This window comes from Psittacula echo (assembly GCF_963264785.1).
Source record: "Psittacula echo genome assembly, chromosome: 4".
Classification (NCBI taxonomy): domain Eukaryota; kingdom Metazoa; phylum Chordata; class Aves; order Psittaciformes; family Psittacidae; genus Psittacula; species Psittacula echo.
Genome location: NC_137738.1, coordinates 51,340,663 through 51,357,393, shown reverse-complemented (window position 1 = coordinate 51,357,393; position 16,731 = coordinate 51,340,663). Strand labels below are relative to the sequence as shown.

General features: G+C 39.3%; 1 protein-coding gene across 2 annotated transcripts in view; it reads right to left on the bottom strand.

Moving 5' to 3' along the window:
* Window positions 1–15,973: 15,973 nt before the first annotated feature.
* The window catches only part of PTPRK (protein tyrosine phosphatase receptor type K), a gene marked incomplete at both ends in the record, with an annotated part of 410,302 nt that continues 409,544 nt past the window's right edge, over window positions 15,974–16,731 (bottom strand). For both annotated transcript variants that reach the window (XM_080614674.1, XM_080614675.1), the window contains one exon: window positions 15,974–16,027. In XM_080614674.1, the coding sequence (XP_080470800.1) occupies window positions 15,974–16,027 (54 nt within the window). The remainder of the gene's footprint in view (window positions 16,028–16,731) is intronic.

Here is a 16,731-nt window from a genome sequence, read left to right as displayed (position 1 = left end):
TGCCCTGCTTTCTGTAGTGAGTCTCATACAGCCTCCTCTCAGTCTGTAAGGTGCTCCAGGGAGCCTCTCATGTCAACTCATGTGGTGGATGTCACGCCCAGCTCAAGGGGTGGTCAGCCTTCTGCAGTGCCATGGGGGGCTCTAGGCAGGACCCCATTTCTCTGGTGGGTTATTGAGATGCCCTGCTGGTGCTGTGCATCTATGCTTTCTCAGTGGGAAATGAGCTGTTAATGGGCTGCTGGCTCTCCTGTAATGTGCCTGGAAATACCCTTGGCTTTTCCCACCCACCATAGCTCCTCCATGCTCCAAAAAGCTCCACATGTGTGCAAAGAGCAGCTTTTTATGACACAGTCTGACAAAACCAATTATCTTAGGTGCAGCAAAAGAGCTATATATAGAATCATAGAATCATGAATAGTTAGGGTTGGAAAGCACCTTAAGATCATCAAGTTCCAACTTCCCTGCCATGGGCAGGGACACCTCACACTAAACCATGCCACCCAAGGCCTCATCCAACCTGGCCTTGAACACCGCCAGGGATGGAGCATTCACAACCTCCCTGGGCAACCCATTCCAGTGCCTCACCACCCTCTCAGTAAAGAATTTCTTCCTTATGTATGCACTTGTTTGAAATTGCAATCCAAATCAGGAATGTTACTCACCTCATGTTGTCATAGGAGTCCCCATCTCTGCTAGCACCTAGACTGGTAAATGATAACCGCTGATCTGGTCTCCCAAATGCTCTGGAGGAGTATTTTCCAGTTTGCTATGCAATGCCAAGTGCAGAGAAAAATAATTCGCCATGTCGAAAACCATTCCTGATCCTAGTGTGAAAGATTATCACAATATAATCATGGACCACTGGTAATAAGGGACCATTTTGGGGGTTATCCTGTTGGAGATTTAATCCTCAGGAGGATCTCGGCTTGCAAATACTCCTTTTGCTTCATCCAACTTTCAGTATTGAAGATTAAGAAAAGCTGCTGAAAAATGCATGTACAGAGAAGGCAGTATCTGAGCCTGTTCTTCCCATACTGGAAGAACAGAGATCACAAACCTCTCCTTACCACACCTCCATTTCTAAGTTACTGCATTTTTCATAAAGAGCTTATTGGGACTTCCATGTTGCCAATGTCCTGTGGGAGTCTTCAGGTAGCATTCAGTTTGGCCACTCCATCTCCTACCACCAACAGGGTGAAAGTCATGCCAGGCATGGAAACCCTCAAAAACCAAAGTAGCCATGACTCTTCATGCAGGCATGGTGTCAGCAGCACAGAGACCCACAACTCCCCACATAGAAAAGCCCCTGCTTGCTCCCCGGGGGGGTGGCCATGAACCCACTGTAGGGGAATATGCCTGAAAAGTAGTGGTCAGCTAATTCAGAAGAAAGGACAAGGGGCAAAATACAGAATTTTGAAAACTATTTCCAGTAATATTTTTTCTACCATGCTGATGAGTACTCATTTGCTTCACTTACTGGTTTTCACGAAGCCAATAAATTGTTTAAAGTTTCTAAATAAATCGGTTTTGACACTGTAAATGTTTGTGATCTTTTTTTTCAATCTCAGATAAATGCAATCACTGAGCTGGTTGAAGGGAATCTTTAAAATGACCCTGTAAATACAAAACCAGGCATTATGTCTAGAGGCAGATATGCCCCGTTTACTGAGCTTACACAAAGGAAATGTATTTGATACCTGAGCTGGCAGAACTATAACTCCAAAGAGGAATTTGCTTGGGGAAAAATGGGAACAGGTAAGCCCTGGGAGGGAAGTGTGAGTGAGGTTTGTATTGAATGGTTATGTTATCTTTTGAATTAAACCCATGATACTGCAGGAAGTTCAAAACACTTATGCCTTTTTTTCCAGTGTAAGATGGAAATTCCACCTGTCATTAAAAATATAGTCAGAGTTAACTGTAGGGAATCCTTCCTGACACAGGTGCATTGAGCCATGAAATAGTATCCCAAGGGAAGAAGTGGACACCTAGGGTGTTTGGCCTTGGATAAATATAGGACTGTAGGACACTATCAAGAGCAATTCTGACAAAAAAAAGGAAGATAGGTCATCTATTCCTATAGGTGCTCAACTGTACTGTCACCCTTTATTTTTAGGAATCTACTGGATCATTAGCTAAGTCAAGTGAATAGTATTATACTGAAAAAGCTCCAGAGGTGAACCCAGCATGAAAAGGAGCCGCAGTGACTTCAGGAGCTGGGATCTTCCCTTCCTGCCAGTCAGCACCAGTTCTGGTAGCATCACTCAGGTTTTGTACAACCCACCCAAGAAGCACCTGACACTCAACAGGCAAACATGCCTTTTCAGTGGCCCTTGAGATGGAAACTGATAGCCTCTGCAGCTTGAACAAGCTGTCCCCATCATAAGCAAAAAATACAGCCCCTGCAGTAGCACCCCTGGATTTGTCCCAGAGAGACAGGGACTGAATTGTTAAAGACCTAATTGAAACAACATAAATTGGTGTAACATGAGTTACAACATGATGGATGAATCTTTCTGTACAAGCTTTTTCTACTTCTTCTGCATATATACATGCAGGATGGGATCAGTTGCCCAGTAAAGCCACTGAAATCATTCCTACCAAGGAGATGTAGCTTTGTTAGCTTAATTTTTATCCAACTTATCTTCCAGAACCTGCAACAATTGCTTCTAACTTCACCTGAAAACATAAAGCATTTATTGAACAACACATTTCAATGACACTCCCCTGCCCCCCAAAATATGGGCTTTTTATTAACATTCCTACTTCCATGGGTAGCCTCTGCTCATACTCCTGATAGGATAAGGACTTTTTAATCCTGCAGACAGAGGCATAGCAAGATTGTGCTGAAATTTGAAATAAGTAGCTGTGTTAAAAAGCAGGGCTGATTACCCACAGAAATTTACACCATTTCACTATCAGCCAAAGCCCATAGATAAAGATAAAATCTACCCTTCTAAAGATATTATCTTGCTGTGCTCCAGCATTTTGGGCTTGGTACAAAAATGATTGGGTTGAAAATCCTAACACCTTCACAAAACAGGCAGTCACCCCAGTGAGCTGTGATGGCTCCTGCCTTTAAAATCCTGGAGCATTTTAATGCCCTGTGGTTATATTGTGAACTTTCCTTTATGCTTTCAGGAGCTAAGTTTTGGGCTCTTTGACGTTTCTTTCAGCTTGGCAGAGAGATCTTAGATGTGCTCTTCATATGAAATTTAAATGGCTTAGCAGGTGTGAACAAAAGGCTGTTAGTAAAAACTTCTGAGCCCAGAGGGTTGTTTGCCAATGTTTGGCTCCAGTGAACAGTCTATTGAAGAACCAGGATCCCCCCAGTGCTTTTAAAAGAACAGGAGCACATGTACACACATTACACTTTGAAAAATAGTAAGTTTTTGGCTGAGTGTTTTTATGGACTGAACAATAATAACCTGTAGGTATTTTCTACATTTTATTGAGCAATTCTATACCTACTGGAGACAGAAAGGTCTTCTAATTGATTTTAGTAGAGGTTGGGGTTAATTCTTAGTAAGGAAGAGTTATGGCTTTTGGTTGGTTGTGGCTTCCCATAAAAACACCTTGCTGACAATGGCATTTTAAGTTACAGTCTTGCAAAAAATATTGACATGCATTTTTGCAGTGTCTTCAACAAAGAAAAGTAACTTTGCATACACCAGTAACCTACAGGAAATATATCTTCAGAACTCTCTCTCCAACTGTCAGTAAGTGTGATCAGCACCATGGCCTTAATAAATACATTTAAATTTTCAGCTCTATGTATGAATTGGACACTCAAACCCCTGAAAAGTTTAGGTGCTGCATAGATAGACAGCTCTACTAGTGTGTTGTTCAACCACAGAGGTTGGGCATGACCTGAGGTTTCTAAGCTCTGCACTGGTCTGGACTCAAAATCTCAAGCTAAAAATTTCACCGTCTGTTGACTGGCATTAATTAATGCTATCTGTTTTTATAAATATATTAAGATGATTGATTCTTGAGTGTTTATAAAGCATTTTGAAGACAAAGCAGTATGCAGTGTTTAATCCAGTAGGATTTCTGGGCCTTTCCTATGCAAGGAGGAACCTGTCAAAACTGGTGTTTATACAGAGTAGACCATCCAAGTGATCCCCAAATAGTTATCACTTTTTATTTAGCAGCACAGAACATGAACTCTGTATTCTCATGGGTATATTAATATCTCTGTACAAGGCATCACACCATAACATCTACACAGGCACTTGACCAACCCACAGTGTTCCAGTAGCTAAGCAAAAATTAAGCATTTTTGGTCTTTATTTTCCATACTCAGTTTGGAGCAATGCTGGACACAAAACAGAGAATTTGAAACTTATTCATGGAAAATCTATGGCAGAGCCATGGCTGGTCCAGATCTCCAAAGCCCAACCTGAGCAGTCTACAAAAAACCAAACCAAACCAAACCAAACAAAAAAAAAAAAAAGTGCCAATTCCAGCCACTCTGCAGATTTTATTAAATATCTGGTTTCTGTGGGTCGTTGTGGTATTTTTTGCCTTTTTTCTTTGGGGGGGGGGGGGGGAGGTGGGAATAGAAAGGGGAAAAAAAAAAGACACCCCACAGTTTTGGAGGGAAGTACAGGCCTATTGAAGATTTACTTTTTGAGTAAAAATTACTTAAGATATCTTCAAATTACAGAAAGTGTTTTGAAATATGTTTGGTGTATCTTTGATGCATTTTTGACAGCTGGAGACATGTCAGATAAATTTTTTGCATCAGGTTTCAATATCACTCCTTCCCTTTGTGGTTTCCTGAGCAGGGTGTACTATAATTTGTTTTTAAATAGGCGATTTAGGTTTCTAGATGCTGTTAATGGAATCCAGAATAATTTTTTGTGCCCTGCCGCTGTTCAAAGAAAAGGACACTGAATGCATTTAAATATATTTCTGAAAGATTGATTCCCCCAATAGAATTAAACATCTTTCATTAATTATTCCAGAAGTTTCACCTATCAACAGACAATTTTCTGTTGAAGGGAAGCAAAACAGTTTGACTTTCCCTGACAGCAAAGAGCTTTAACAAAACTAAAATGAAAACTGGCATCTCACACTCCTTACCCCCCTAATGCCTACATTACCAGAAGAGCAAGTGCTAATAACCACTTTTAATGTGAACATTAGAACCCGGAGTTTAGTTTAAGCAGCTGGGAAAAAAATCAACAAAACATTTATTTTAATAATGGTTACCTTGATTTTTTTGTCATACTTACTATTTATCTTAAGTGACAGACTTGTTGTCTGAATTTGAAATTAATAATAAAGCAGTGGCACTGAATCTGTTTACCTGCTTTTATTGGAACTGAAATATCAGCTGTCATGTAAAATTACATACAAAAACAAACATTCCCCTTTTCTTAAAAAAACCAACAAACAAAAAACCAAATAGAAACTATTAATGGGAACCTCTCTAAAAGGACAGTCTATTAAGCACAGAATTTTATTGGCCTGATTTTGGAAACAGCTTCAGAGAGTTGGTGAACAAACTTAATTGCAATTACTTCCACGCTGTAGAATCTAAAAGCAATTTGTTTCTTCTGGAAAATTGGGTTTCATCAAAGAATAAAGGCTCCATATAAAATGCAGTTAACACTTGCCAACATATCAATTAAATTGATTCTAATTCTCTACTTTTTTCAAGGCATTGATATTACCCTGCTGCAAGGCATTTTAGTTGTCATTATTATTTTACTGTATGAAAGCTTAGATGTATTTATTTGCTGCCTAAGTGATCTGGATCTATCCAGGTTCCAGGTGTCCCTTGCCCTTTCTAAAGAAGCAGTATAAAGATTTTGGTAATTGGTGGACCTCTTTTCTTGCAGGGTTGTTTTTCATTTGGTTGGTTTGGTTTGTTGTTTTTTTTTTTTGATTGGTTGGGTTTTGTTGTTATTTTGGTTGTGGGTTTTTTGTTTGTTTTTTTTTTTTTTAATACACAGGAGATGAAGGGATCTGGAAAAGTCTAACAAAGCTGTGGGAAAAGTAAGATCTGAAATAGAGAAAGGCTAAAGGGTCATTTTATTAGAAGAGGCAGCCAGAGTTGGGCTGGCACCTGTCACAGTTTCAGCCTGTGGATAAAAAAAAAGAGGATATCCAGGGAGCTCTCAGTCTGCCCTCATGACTTGTTACCTCTAAGGATGGTCAGGAGGCCAGGCCTGGTTGGAGGCCAGAACTCACCTGCGTTTCAGCACAGGCACAGATACAACTAGTGCTCTATTCCATGTTTGTGTTGTATAGACTTTGTTTTTTTTTTTACTTACTGGCCATAAAGTTATTTGGTTTCACAAAAGGGTCCCAGTGCTCTTCTTCAGAACAACCTATAAAAAGACTGGAAAAACCCATTTTTTTCTTGAAGAACCCATATGTTACATTTAATCTAACTTTTATAGTGTGTATTTTGTCCCTTTCCTATTAAAATACTCAATCCAGAATCTACATTATGTGTTTTTTTTCCTATTTTGTCTGTTTTTCCAAAGCTAAGTAAATCTCATTACTTCTCATGTAGAGGTAATTTACTGAGCAGCACACACGACGTCCATTTCTTCTTGTAGGCAGCCTTGCAATATGGAACATATGTTATGATCCAGCCAAGGTCCTTTCACCTTGTCCTTCTCCACAGACTTCATTTAAATTATCTAAGATTTCAAACAGTCTGTAAGGAAACATCCTGGGGCTCTCGCTTTGGAGTTTAAGTCCTTCTGCCAGCCTTTCATCTTGTTTTCAGTTTGTTGCATCTACATTTATTTGACATCCAAGAGCATTTGTGACCCTTGGGCATCTCCTTAAATGTGTTCCTAGCACATGTTCTCATGGGTGAAGTGTGGCAGCTGGACCCTTATTCTTCCTTCTCATCGTAGTGCTAGAGACTGCAGACCACAGGGTGCTGAGAGCCTGTGGGGCACTACAGCATCCTGGACCTTCTGGTGCTGAGCACATTGTGATGTCTATCTAATAAACAGCCAGCATGAATAGACAGACACATTTTGAAAAATGGAAGTCTACAGCTCCATTCACATCTCTCTGAGAAATGTACTTATAAATGCTCTTGTAGAATTATGTCAACAAATTAATTCAAACAGACTTGCCATGGCTAAAGGATGAAATCTGAAATCTGCAAAGCCATCACTTACGCCAAAGTCCATTTTACAAACAACATATTTTGCTGCACTCTACTCACCTACAAAATCCACCAACACAGTATGGCTGAAGACAAACTTGGCAAGGAAGATTTACTACATTATATGAGAGAAGGGGAAAAAAAGGGGGAAGAAAGCCTCATCCAGTCCACACACTCAGACTTTTCATAGACGAGAGAATAAAACAAAATCAAAGCAAGCAGAGTTACAGCAAAAAACTGCCCAGAGACTGAAGAAGAGTGCTGGAGAAAATTTGCTGATTCCTGTTTTAACACACAGCTGAGAATGCTCTCTGGTTTCCTGAAACTAGCAGATAAACAGAGCCCCTTGCTCATCCAAGTCTATCCAATGATAGGCACTCATCACAATGCTGCTTCCTGGGTTTGGCCTCTCTCCTTGCTTGGACAGTAGCAAAAAAGAGTAATCAGCTCAAGAGATGCTTGTAATTTGAGATTTGAAGTGCCTCACTTTATTTTGGGCAGTTATAGATTTCCCAAATGTCCTGGGTTCAGCAGTGGCAGTCATTTTTCTCCTTCTTAGTAGCTGGTGCAGTGCTGTGTTTTTGACTTTCAGCCTGGAAGCAGTGCTGATAACATGGAGGTTTTTAGTTGTTGCTGAGTAATGTTTACCCCGACCACAGACTTTTCTGAGCCTCATGCTCTGCCAGGGAGGAGGAGAAGCTGGGAGGAAGCAGAGACAGGACACCTGACCCAAACTAACCAAAGAGCTATTCCATACCCCAGCATGTCATGCCCAGTATATAAGCTGGGGGCAGTTACCCAGAAGGGCTAGATCACTGCTCGGTCAGGCTGGGTATCAGTCAGTGGGTGGTGAGCGGTTGCATTCTCTTTGCTTGTTATTTCCCTTATCATTATTATTATTGGTGGTAGCAGCAGTGGGGTTGTGTTATACCTTAGTTACTGGACTGTTCTTATCTCGACTCATGGGAGTTGCATTCTTTCGATTCTCCTCCCCATCCCTCCGGGAGCGGGAGGAGGAAAGGGTGGAGAGTGAGTGAGTGACTGCATGGTTCTGGGTTGCCACCTGGATTTAAACCACGACACCAAAACATTGTGTTTCTGAATTCTGTCTCCAGACCATGTGTTTTAACCCAGCACCTTGGCAAAGAGACAACGCCTCTCCACTTCCATGTAGACACCAGGCATGAAAATGTTACTAAAGCTGGGTGTGGGAAAATCTTTTCTTCCACACCCCCTTCACTAATTAATATTTAAGCCTTATTTCAAAATCACTTCACAGTAGCACATTTCAGGAACTGGCACAACCAAGTCAGTTACACCATACAAACTGAAGTACATATGCCCAGATATTCCTATTTCCCTTCCCTTAACACCTTAGATCTCCTATTGAGTTAACCAACCCCTCCCATACATTGCTGGGTTGATCTTTTTCAAATCAAACACACCTAAACACGTCACTAACCAAACTTCTTCCTGTACTGTTTCACATAGCTTTTAAAGCCCACAGACCCTTAAAGAATTGGAAGAGAGCAGGCTTTTTCACTTCCTCCCCACTGGAGAGAAGCACTGGAAGGAACAATAGAGTGGCTGCAGGCATTTCACTTTGTAACTAAGTCATTGCCATCCTGCTTAACACACTCAGCAGACTTTGGCAAACAACAAGAAGTTTGCTTTTAGAGGTGCCAGCTGATCCTGGCCTATGTGAGATCAGAGGGTGGGATTGTGTTGATCTAGCCATTTAGTGTAAATTTGAAACTACTCCTTGAATTTTCTGCTGAAAAGTTGAAATGTGTTATGGAAATAATACCATGTCCCATGCGTGCTTAGCTTCAGCCTGTGCTAAGATGTAGGAGGAGTTAAAAAAAAAAATAAAAATCAGCTAAAACAAGAATTAAAAAACTAAAACCAAACCAGCAAAACCGAGTAACCTAAACTACATTTTGAAAAGGGCAATATACAATGTCCATTTGCTTGGATTCCAGTAATGTACAAAGACCACTGGAAGAAAAGGAAAACCAACCAGGTAGGTGCATAGAGTCTAGTCTGAAAAGCACACTATCTTGAAAAGAGATGAGTATCTGCCTTTGTTAAAAGTTTGTGTGTCCTGTGACAAGTCCGGAATAGACACCTCACCACCAAACCCAAAGTAATGAGCAAGATCAGGATATCGTGATACTGTGATGAGTGTTTGCATGACTATGTGTGTTACTTAAAATTGTAAAAGTGAAGATGTGGAAAGTGCAGGCTCACATATCTATACCATCAAAGTAATTGTCATGATATTCTCTGTTCTTCCCAGGGCCATCTGCTAATTCAATTTTTATTTTGCCACACTGGACTGTAAACACAGAAAACAACTTGAAAGGCATGTGCCCCTGCCCTACCCAAGTTTAGCAATTTATCCCAAATGCTAAATGATATATGGCTCTGAAGCTGTTTAATTTATCTAGTTGGGTTATGCTTTCAAGACACTCAGAATTCTTCTCAGTCTTGGAAATCTTCATTTACAGTGGCCTCCCTGAGGCCATAGTCAAGCAGCTGCCTCTCAGAGTGCTCTTCCAAAATGCTTCTCCTCCCAACCCCCAGTCTCTAATGTTGCTTCTCACAGTATAAATTTTCTTCTTCTAAGAAAGAAGAAAATTTTTTTTTTTTTCTTTCTTCTAAGAAAGGAAAACCAAACCCAAACCATAATTATGTTAAAAGATAAGCATCAGAAAGAAGCCTGCTGTGTAGCTTTTGGCTCTATTGACAATGGAGCAGGGGCTGAGATCATGCCTGTGAAATCACACTTAAACTATAATTTATTGTCATATTTACTTCTCATTTGTTGCTTGTCCTCAAAACTAGGATAAGGATGATCTGAACAATAATGTCCAACAGTAGTGTTGTCCTCCTTTTCTTGATCAGCAATGACAAATATCACAAAACCTTCACATTGTGGGCTTCAAGGCAGCTAACTGCCTGAGTCCAAAAATCAAGTGGAGTTCATAGGTCATAAAATGAGGTGTGTAAATTGATTCTCAAGTTTCTTGCCTGTGCTAAGCCTGGTTTTGGGGAATTATTATCTTTTAAATCTTTCATGATGCCTACTCAGATCTGTCCTTTATTGAAGGAGCTGCTCACATAAACTGCCTATTTCTTTCCATGATACTGCCCTTGCTCAGTATCTTTCATCTTCAGTGGCCTAAACCACCTGTTTAACCTTGCTTGACTACTAGCATGACATATACTCAACATTTGAAACTTTTTCACTGACTGAGAATTCAGTATTTTTATTTCCTTCCACATATTTCATAACCACATACTTTTTAGGAAGTTCCCATCTCATCTAGATCTTTATACTCTCCATCCTGCCTATTCTTACATCCAAAACTGGTGCTTTCTGTGTTGTTGCCCAAATAACTAGAGAACAAGATTCCTATCTCATTCTGGTCCTAGCCAGCTCACTGATTAAAATTTTATTCTCTTTCTCCTGCACAAATTTCATGAATTCCCATGTACAAAAGAAAAAGGCCTATTCCTGAACCTCTGCCCATTGTAGCTCCCCCTGAACGCACTGTAGCATCCCTCATACCAGTACTTGCTACCTTTAATCCACATACCAACAAATCACTTGTATTTAAGGACAGAGACTGCTGCAGGCTGTGACTACTTAAAGGACTGTCATCTCAGAAAGGGTGTATGTTAGGCAAGGGTCTTACCTGAAGTAAACAAGTTCCTGAAAGGAAGGCACACAAAGCCTGCACTTCTTCCCTGCTTTGTACAAGAAACTTTTAAAAGCCTTTACCACAGACAAAACCACACAGCTATTTTCTCACAGCTGTAATTACAGCTCACTGTCACACTAGCTGAACCAGCTCATCTCGCTGGAGTAGAAATATTAGAAGAACCTATACTATGCTTAGTGCTTTTATACTCCATTTTTATTCTCATTCCTGAAGTTGTTTGACCTGTGAGAACTACTACTCAAACGCCGCTGTATTTCTTAATGCAAGGTAAGCTGGAAACCTTGATCATTTCAGAAGACGAAACTAAGCAGCAACCTATTTATACAGTTTAAAATGCTTCAACCAATACTGTTTTGTGCAACAGAAAAGATTGCAGCAGTGCCAGAACTTCCTAAGCCTGTGCTTTCTACCTAACTCAAAATGAAGGCATAACACCCCTTCAGCAGGTGGCTTCAAGCATTTACAATAAATACAGGCAATTTTGTGTTGCTAATCTGTATTATCAGTAAGTTCCATTACAACTTTATCCTGAAAACAGGAAAAAAGGCTATAGCACCAGGTTCTGTGGAGAAGATAGTTCAGAGTGTGGGTCCAGATGGGCTATTTGCTTTGCCCACTCATGGATGCAGCAAGTGGATCAGAAAGACTAACAAAGCATAAGCAGTGAGACTTAATGTCCTTGACTGAAAATTCACCTGCTGGAATTAAGAAAAACAAATGTCTTTCAAAACTTTTCTGAAACTTAACATAGTTCAGCTGTATGGCTGCCACAAAAATCAACCCACTCTGGTTACCTCAGGAGAGACACTCTAAAGATACTGTAATCTCTGGTTTCATGTTTGCTATTGAAGTGCAAAAAAGACAGTAGCTTTCTTAAAAATATCAGGACTTGGCGAAACACTGTATTGGTTCAGTTACTATTCTACAAAAGATTAGACACACAGAAGAAAGACAAAAGTTTTCCACCGTGAAATGGAAAGAGCTCACACTGGTTTGCACCTGGCAGGAAAAGACATACAATTATCACAATCTCGAGGTACTGTGTTTTGCCAGATGCCATTTTTGTGCTCGTTACCAAAAAGCTCTAGGGTATCCCAAAGCTTGCAGAAAGATCATGTTTTGGTTCCATGTCCAGAAAAGGTTTGTTGCCGTTTGTTTGGTTTTTTTTCCCCTTTTCTTTTTAAACACAGACTTCATTTTTCTGTTTAATTAGTGGAGATCTGAAGTATCTTTGAGCATATGGGGATTGCAAATTTATCTTGATATAATTTGTGAAGTCAGGACTACATTCTCATCCAGATGGAAGCTAGAACAGGTTACACAAGATTATTGAAATCAAGCTGTTGTATTTCAACAAGGCCCAAAGACATCTGTTCTTTGTTGGCCAAGACACAGTTAATAAACATTATTATTAAGCAAGCATCTTATTGTGCTTGCCATCATACATGTCAATTTCTGCATAAATTAGGACTCTAAACCAAACAGCAGGGAAAGAATTAATTTCTGAGAAGTGTGGGACAAAATAATGTTTATGCCTGTCAACTACAATCTCATATCATTCTTTTACTCAGTCTTAAAGAGAAAGCACCCATCAAGCTTAAAATAATTTAGCCACAATTCCATATTGTCAGCATCTCAAATTTTGCTCAATGCCTCCAGTTAAAAAATTAATAAAGACAAGGTTTTGCTGCATAAAGTTGAAGGGAAATTCATGGGACTAAGCCTCTGAATAGTCTGAGTCTCATCCTCAGTACACACAACCTGTTTCTAGCAGATTATTCAACCCCAGAAGGTAAAGGCTTACGTGAATATTCACAGATACCCTTGACTATTCTGGATCTGCAGAGGTTACAAGACCTTTGACTGTTTAACAAAGGAAGAACACTAGCAATAAACTGCCACAAAGGTTCTTTTGTGAGATTAGGATCACTTAAACTCAATTCAGACCTCAACACTGCAGAGGAAAGTACAGCAGAAAATGAGTTACTTTTCAGTACAGAGCAGTGCACTACAAAAGCAGCTTTTACATTTATTTCACGATCTCAGGGTTTCTTCTGACACAGCAGCAGAATGAAGCTTAAAAGAGGCCCTTTATACAGTCATTTGTCAGCCCAGGTGGCCGGGCCATGCAATGATCCTGCAACATTTTTTTCTCAGGCTGCCCCTTCCTTGTCCTTTAACGTATCAATTAACTTTGGAGGCTCAATGACATAGCACTTACCTACCATTGCTGCCTCAGTTTGCTGCTTTAGACCTTTGATTTTGGAGTTGTTAACCCTTTTGAAAGAGCATACTTCTGCAGTAGCTTTTATTTTCATATTTCTCTAAGTAATATTGTGTCTCTTAATGTAATACCTTGGGCAAGGCAAGAATGTACCATAAAATACATAATCCTCTTATCAGAGTGACTTCCTGAATGAAATAAATCCCAGTATCTGCTTGCATATACTGAGGATGTTAAGTTTCAAGCTTCAAACTCATGCCTGTGACTAGTTTCCAGGAAGGCAAAGCCTGCCCCAAAACTGTTGCTTTCTGATGGCAGCATTTACCCAGAAAGCAGGAAATGTAAATTCCAGGATCTCGTCGACCAGCTGGTGTCTGATCTGTTCAAAAACTGGCTCTCTTCACACCTCTTTCTGCTGGAGCAGGGTCACTATGAACAGAGAAGGCAGATTCAGAGTGCTAAAACATACAGATCAAAAAGAGAAGCCTCTCTCCAATACAGGCTGCTGAGGTTTACTAGCTCTTGTTTTTGCAAACTTAAATGTACATGACACTACTTTACACACTTCCAAGGATTTTAGGTACTCAATGCCTGATATGGTCCTTCAGTGCTGGATCCTAGGATCTGGTTATTTAGAGAAAATTCTTAGTTTGAACACATCCCTAAGCTACCACTTTGACTACTGTTCTATAGAAAATGAACCAAAGCCATCAAAGTGACACTCAGAACTCCTTTCACTAGCAAGTATGGGCACTAGGACACTGGAGTCATCTCAGTTTGAGAGCAACGAATACCTTCTGACACAGAGCAACTATGTTTTGGGGAACTTGTACACTTCTTTGGTTCCTTTCTTCATGTGACATTAGACCAGTTTCAACTTCATTCATTTCAAATTTGAATCATCTCGCACTCCTCCGTGAATGAAGTCTTTCGTGCCTCCTCTTTGTATTCTGACTTGATGCCCATTTGCTCTCTCTGTATTTATGGCTTGAATTGGTCCAGTCTTCATTTTATGCTGCTGAAGAAAGCAGTTGAATGCCATGGCCTCACAGAGAAAGCTGGGAATGTTGCAATACTGACCCAGCAAACATCTTCAAACCTGATCTGTTTACCTTGCTATTCATATGTAGAAACTAACAATGGGCAACAAAAGGAAAAGACTTTCTTGTATCTGGAAGAGGTGGAGGTATGCAATACAGATGGAAGCACTGAAAAGAAATCCAAATTTCTCTATAAACATTTTGTTGCCATTTGTAGTGTTAGTTGGGTAACTAACTCTATGTGTCTGAAATAAAGGAAGAACCTTACGGCATAGAGATGACATGGAGTCTTCTCAAATACTCTCTGAAAGACTGGGGTGAAAAATAATATCATTTCCTTTTGAAGTTTTCCTTAGCCAAATATATCGGTCTTCCAAGACAAGAATGATTCCTTAACAAAGACAGTAAGTGAGAGGGTATCAAAATAGGAAATAAAATAATCTTTAAATAAAAGTTTAATTCACTCTAACTTTACAGAATATTTCAAAGCACCATATTATTTTACTGTCAGTTCTAAAAAAGACAACAAGAGACTGGAATGATCTTAGCTGTTAAAATATAGGAAACCTTGTGAACAAATGGGTACAAGCTAGGTGAAAGCACAGCCATATTTTTGTACACGACAACTATAATCAGAATCTGGCATTGGTTTATTCAAATTTTGCTTTCTTGGAAGCAAAGCTTACATGTTCGTAAACATCAAATTAAACATTGCTTAATTTTACAATTTGCTGAACAAATACTTTCTTACCCTGAAGGGCATATGTAGAGCCATCTATCTGTCTTGCAGTTCTCCTGTTGACCTCTGCTTCAATATTTTTTTAAACAATTGGTTCATTTACAATTCTAAAGGTGCTTAAAAATTTCCTCCAACATTGTGCAAGTCATAGGCAAGTCCATTTTGATGTGTGCCCTTCCTTACATAGTTTTCTGATCAGTACTTCACTAATGCAACTGTGAAAAACTATACATTTTCAGGAAAATGTTTTGATTTTGGTCCTGTAATTAAAGACCTTCTATAACCGAGTTGTTTACATGGATTTGGATCACAAGAATGTACACAACAAAACCACTATACCAATACTTCTTGGTCTATGCATAAAAAGTATGTCTTCTACTTACACTAAAACATACAAAAAATAAACTACAAAAATTGTTTACACTTGATTTCAGCAAAAAAAGCTTTCTTCAAGAAAAATGATTCTTCTTTTTCCAGCCATCAAAAAAGGAATGCAAGTAAACAATAAATACATGTGCTTTCTCCATATAGACATATTTACACTTGAGTCTTTGGCTTATGTTTAAGTTTCTTTATAAAGATCTTTATGTGATCCAGCCATCATTGCACATTAAAACAAAATAAGCCAGTTTTTTTTTTTACTATATATAATATATATATGCAACACTTGAAACGTATAAAGAATGAACCTTACTATCAATTTGCACTGTTATTGTACTTTAACATTGTATCAAAAGAAAAAAAAAAGAAAAATTAATACCATATAGGAAATATTGATACATGCAACAGATGGTCGCTCTACTGTAATTGAGAGACGGCTGCATATACAAACACTGAAAGTCCTAATTTGGGCAAATCTCTTCTGACTCTGGTTTTCATTAAATAGTATTTATGTGGCACTAAATGTTGATACTGTATACAAGCATAGAAACAGATTGAGTTCTTTTATTAAGATACACAACTTCATAAGAAAAATACTTTGCATTTAAAATTTAAAAGCCCTCCCCCCTTCCCCCCAAATCTTTCTTCACAGGATCAAGAACTGTTGTCAAAACAGCTTAATGAGATTCATGTATTTGGTGAACTTTGTCACATCCATTCCGACTATGAGGATTCCAGGTACTCCAGTGCAACATCGTAGCAGAAGCGGTACTGCTCCTTTAAGTGGAAAGAGAACAAAAAAAAGAGAAATTAAAATTCTAAAGTTTTAGCAGGAATATCTACAAACAATAGTCTTTGCTAACTACTATGCAATTTTAACTTGAAGTCTGGCATGCGTGTTGTTTTTTTTTCCCCTGCTACACAAGTGAAGTATGTTACCAGCTCCAACTCAAAATCTCACCCTAACCGACGAACTGGAAAAAACCTGACCATGAAATGCAGTGATTTGCTTCTCTGATTTTTAAAGCTTCTGAACTAGTTTATCAAACATGAAAAGTTCTCCTGTCAGAGCATTCTTGCAGTAAAAACACTTCAACTCTGACATACCATTTATACCTAAGTTAGCTGATACTGAGCAGTTAACTAGTGTCTGCTGTTTGAGCCACCAGCAAATGGCTGGGGAATACTGAGCTGTGATGCAAAGCTGTTTGGGGCCCACAGCCTGTTCATACAGTCATGACGATGTCAGATACACATTCAAAAGAGAAGTTAAAGCTCAGAATTTCATTGTGGTTAGTATTTCTCCCTAACAAGGCTGCTGTTCAGAGCTGACACTGGGGGAGAGGGAGGAGGAAGGTGAGAGGAGAGGGCCTGAAGAAGAAAAAACAAGGGAAATTAATAAAATCTGTATTGTCCTTGTGACCTAACAAAGTAAATCTGCTTTTGTGATTTATTTTTGTTTGCAAAGGAAGCTAGCACGA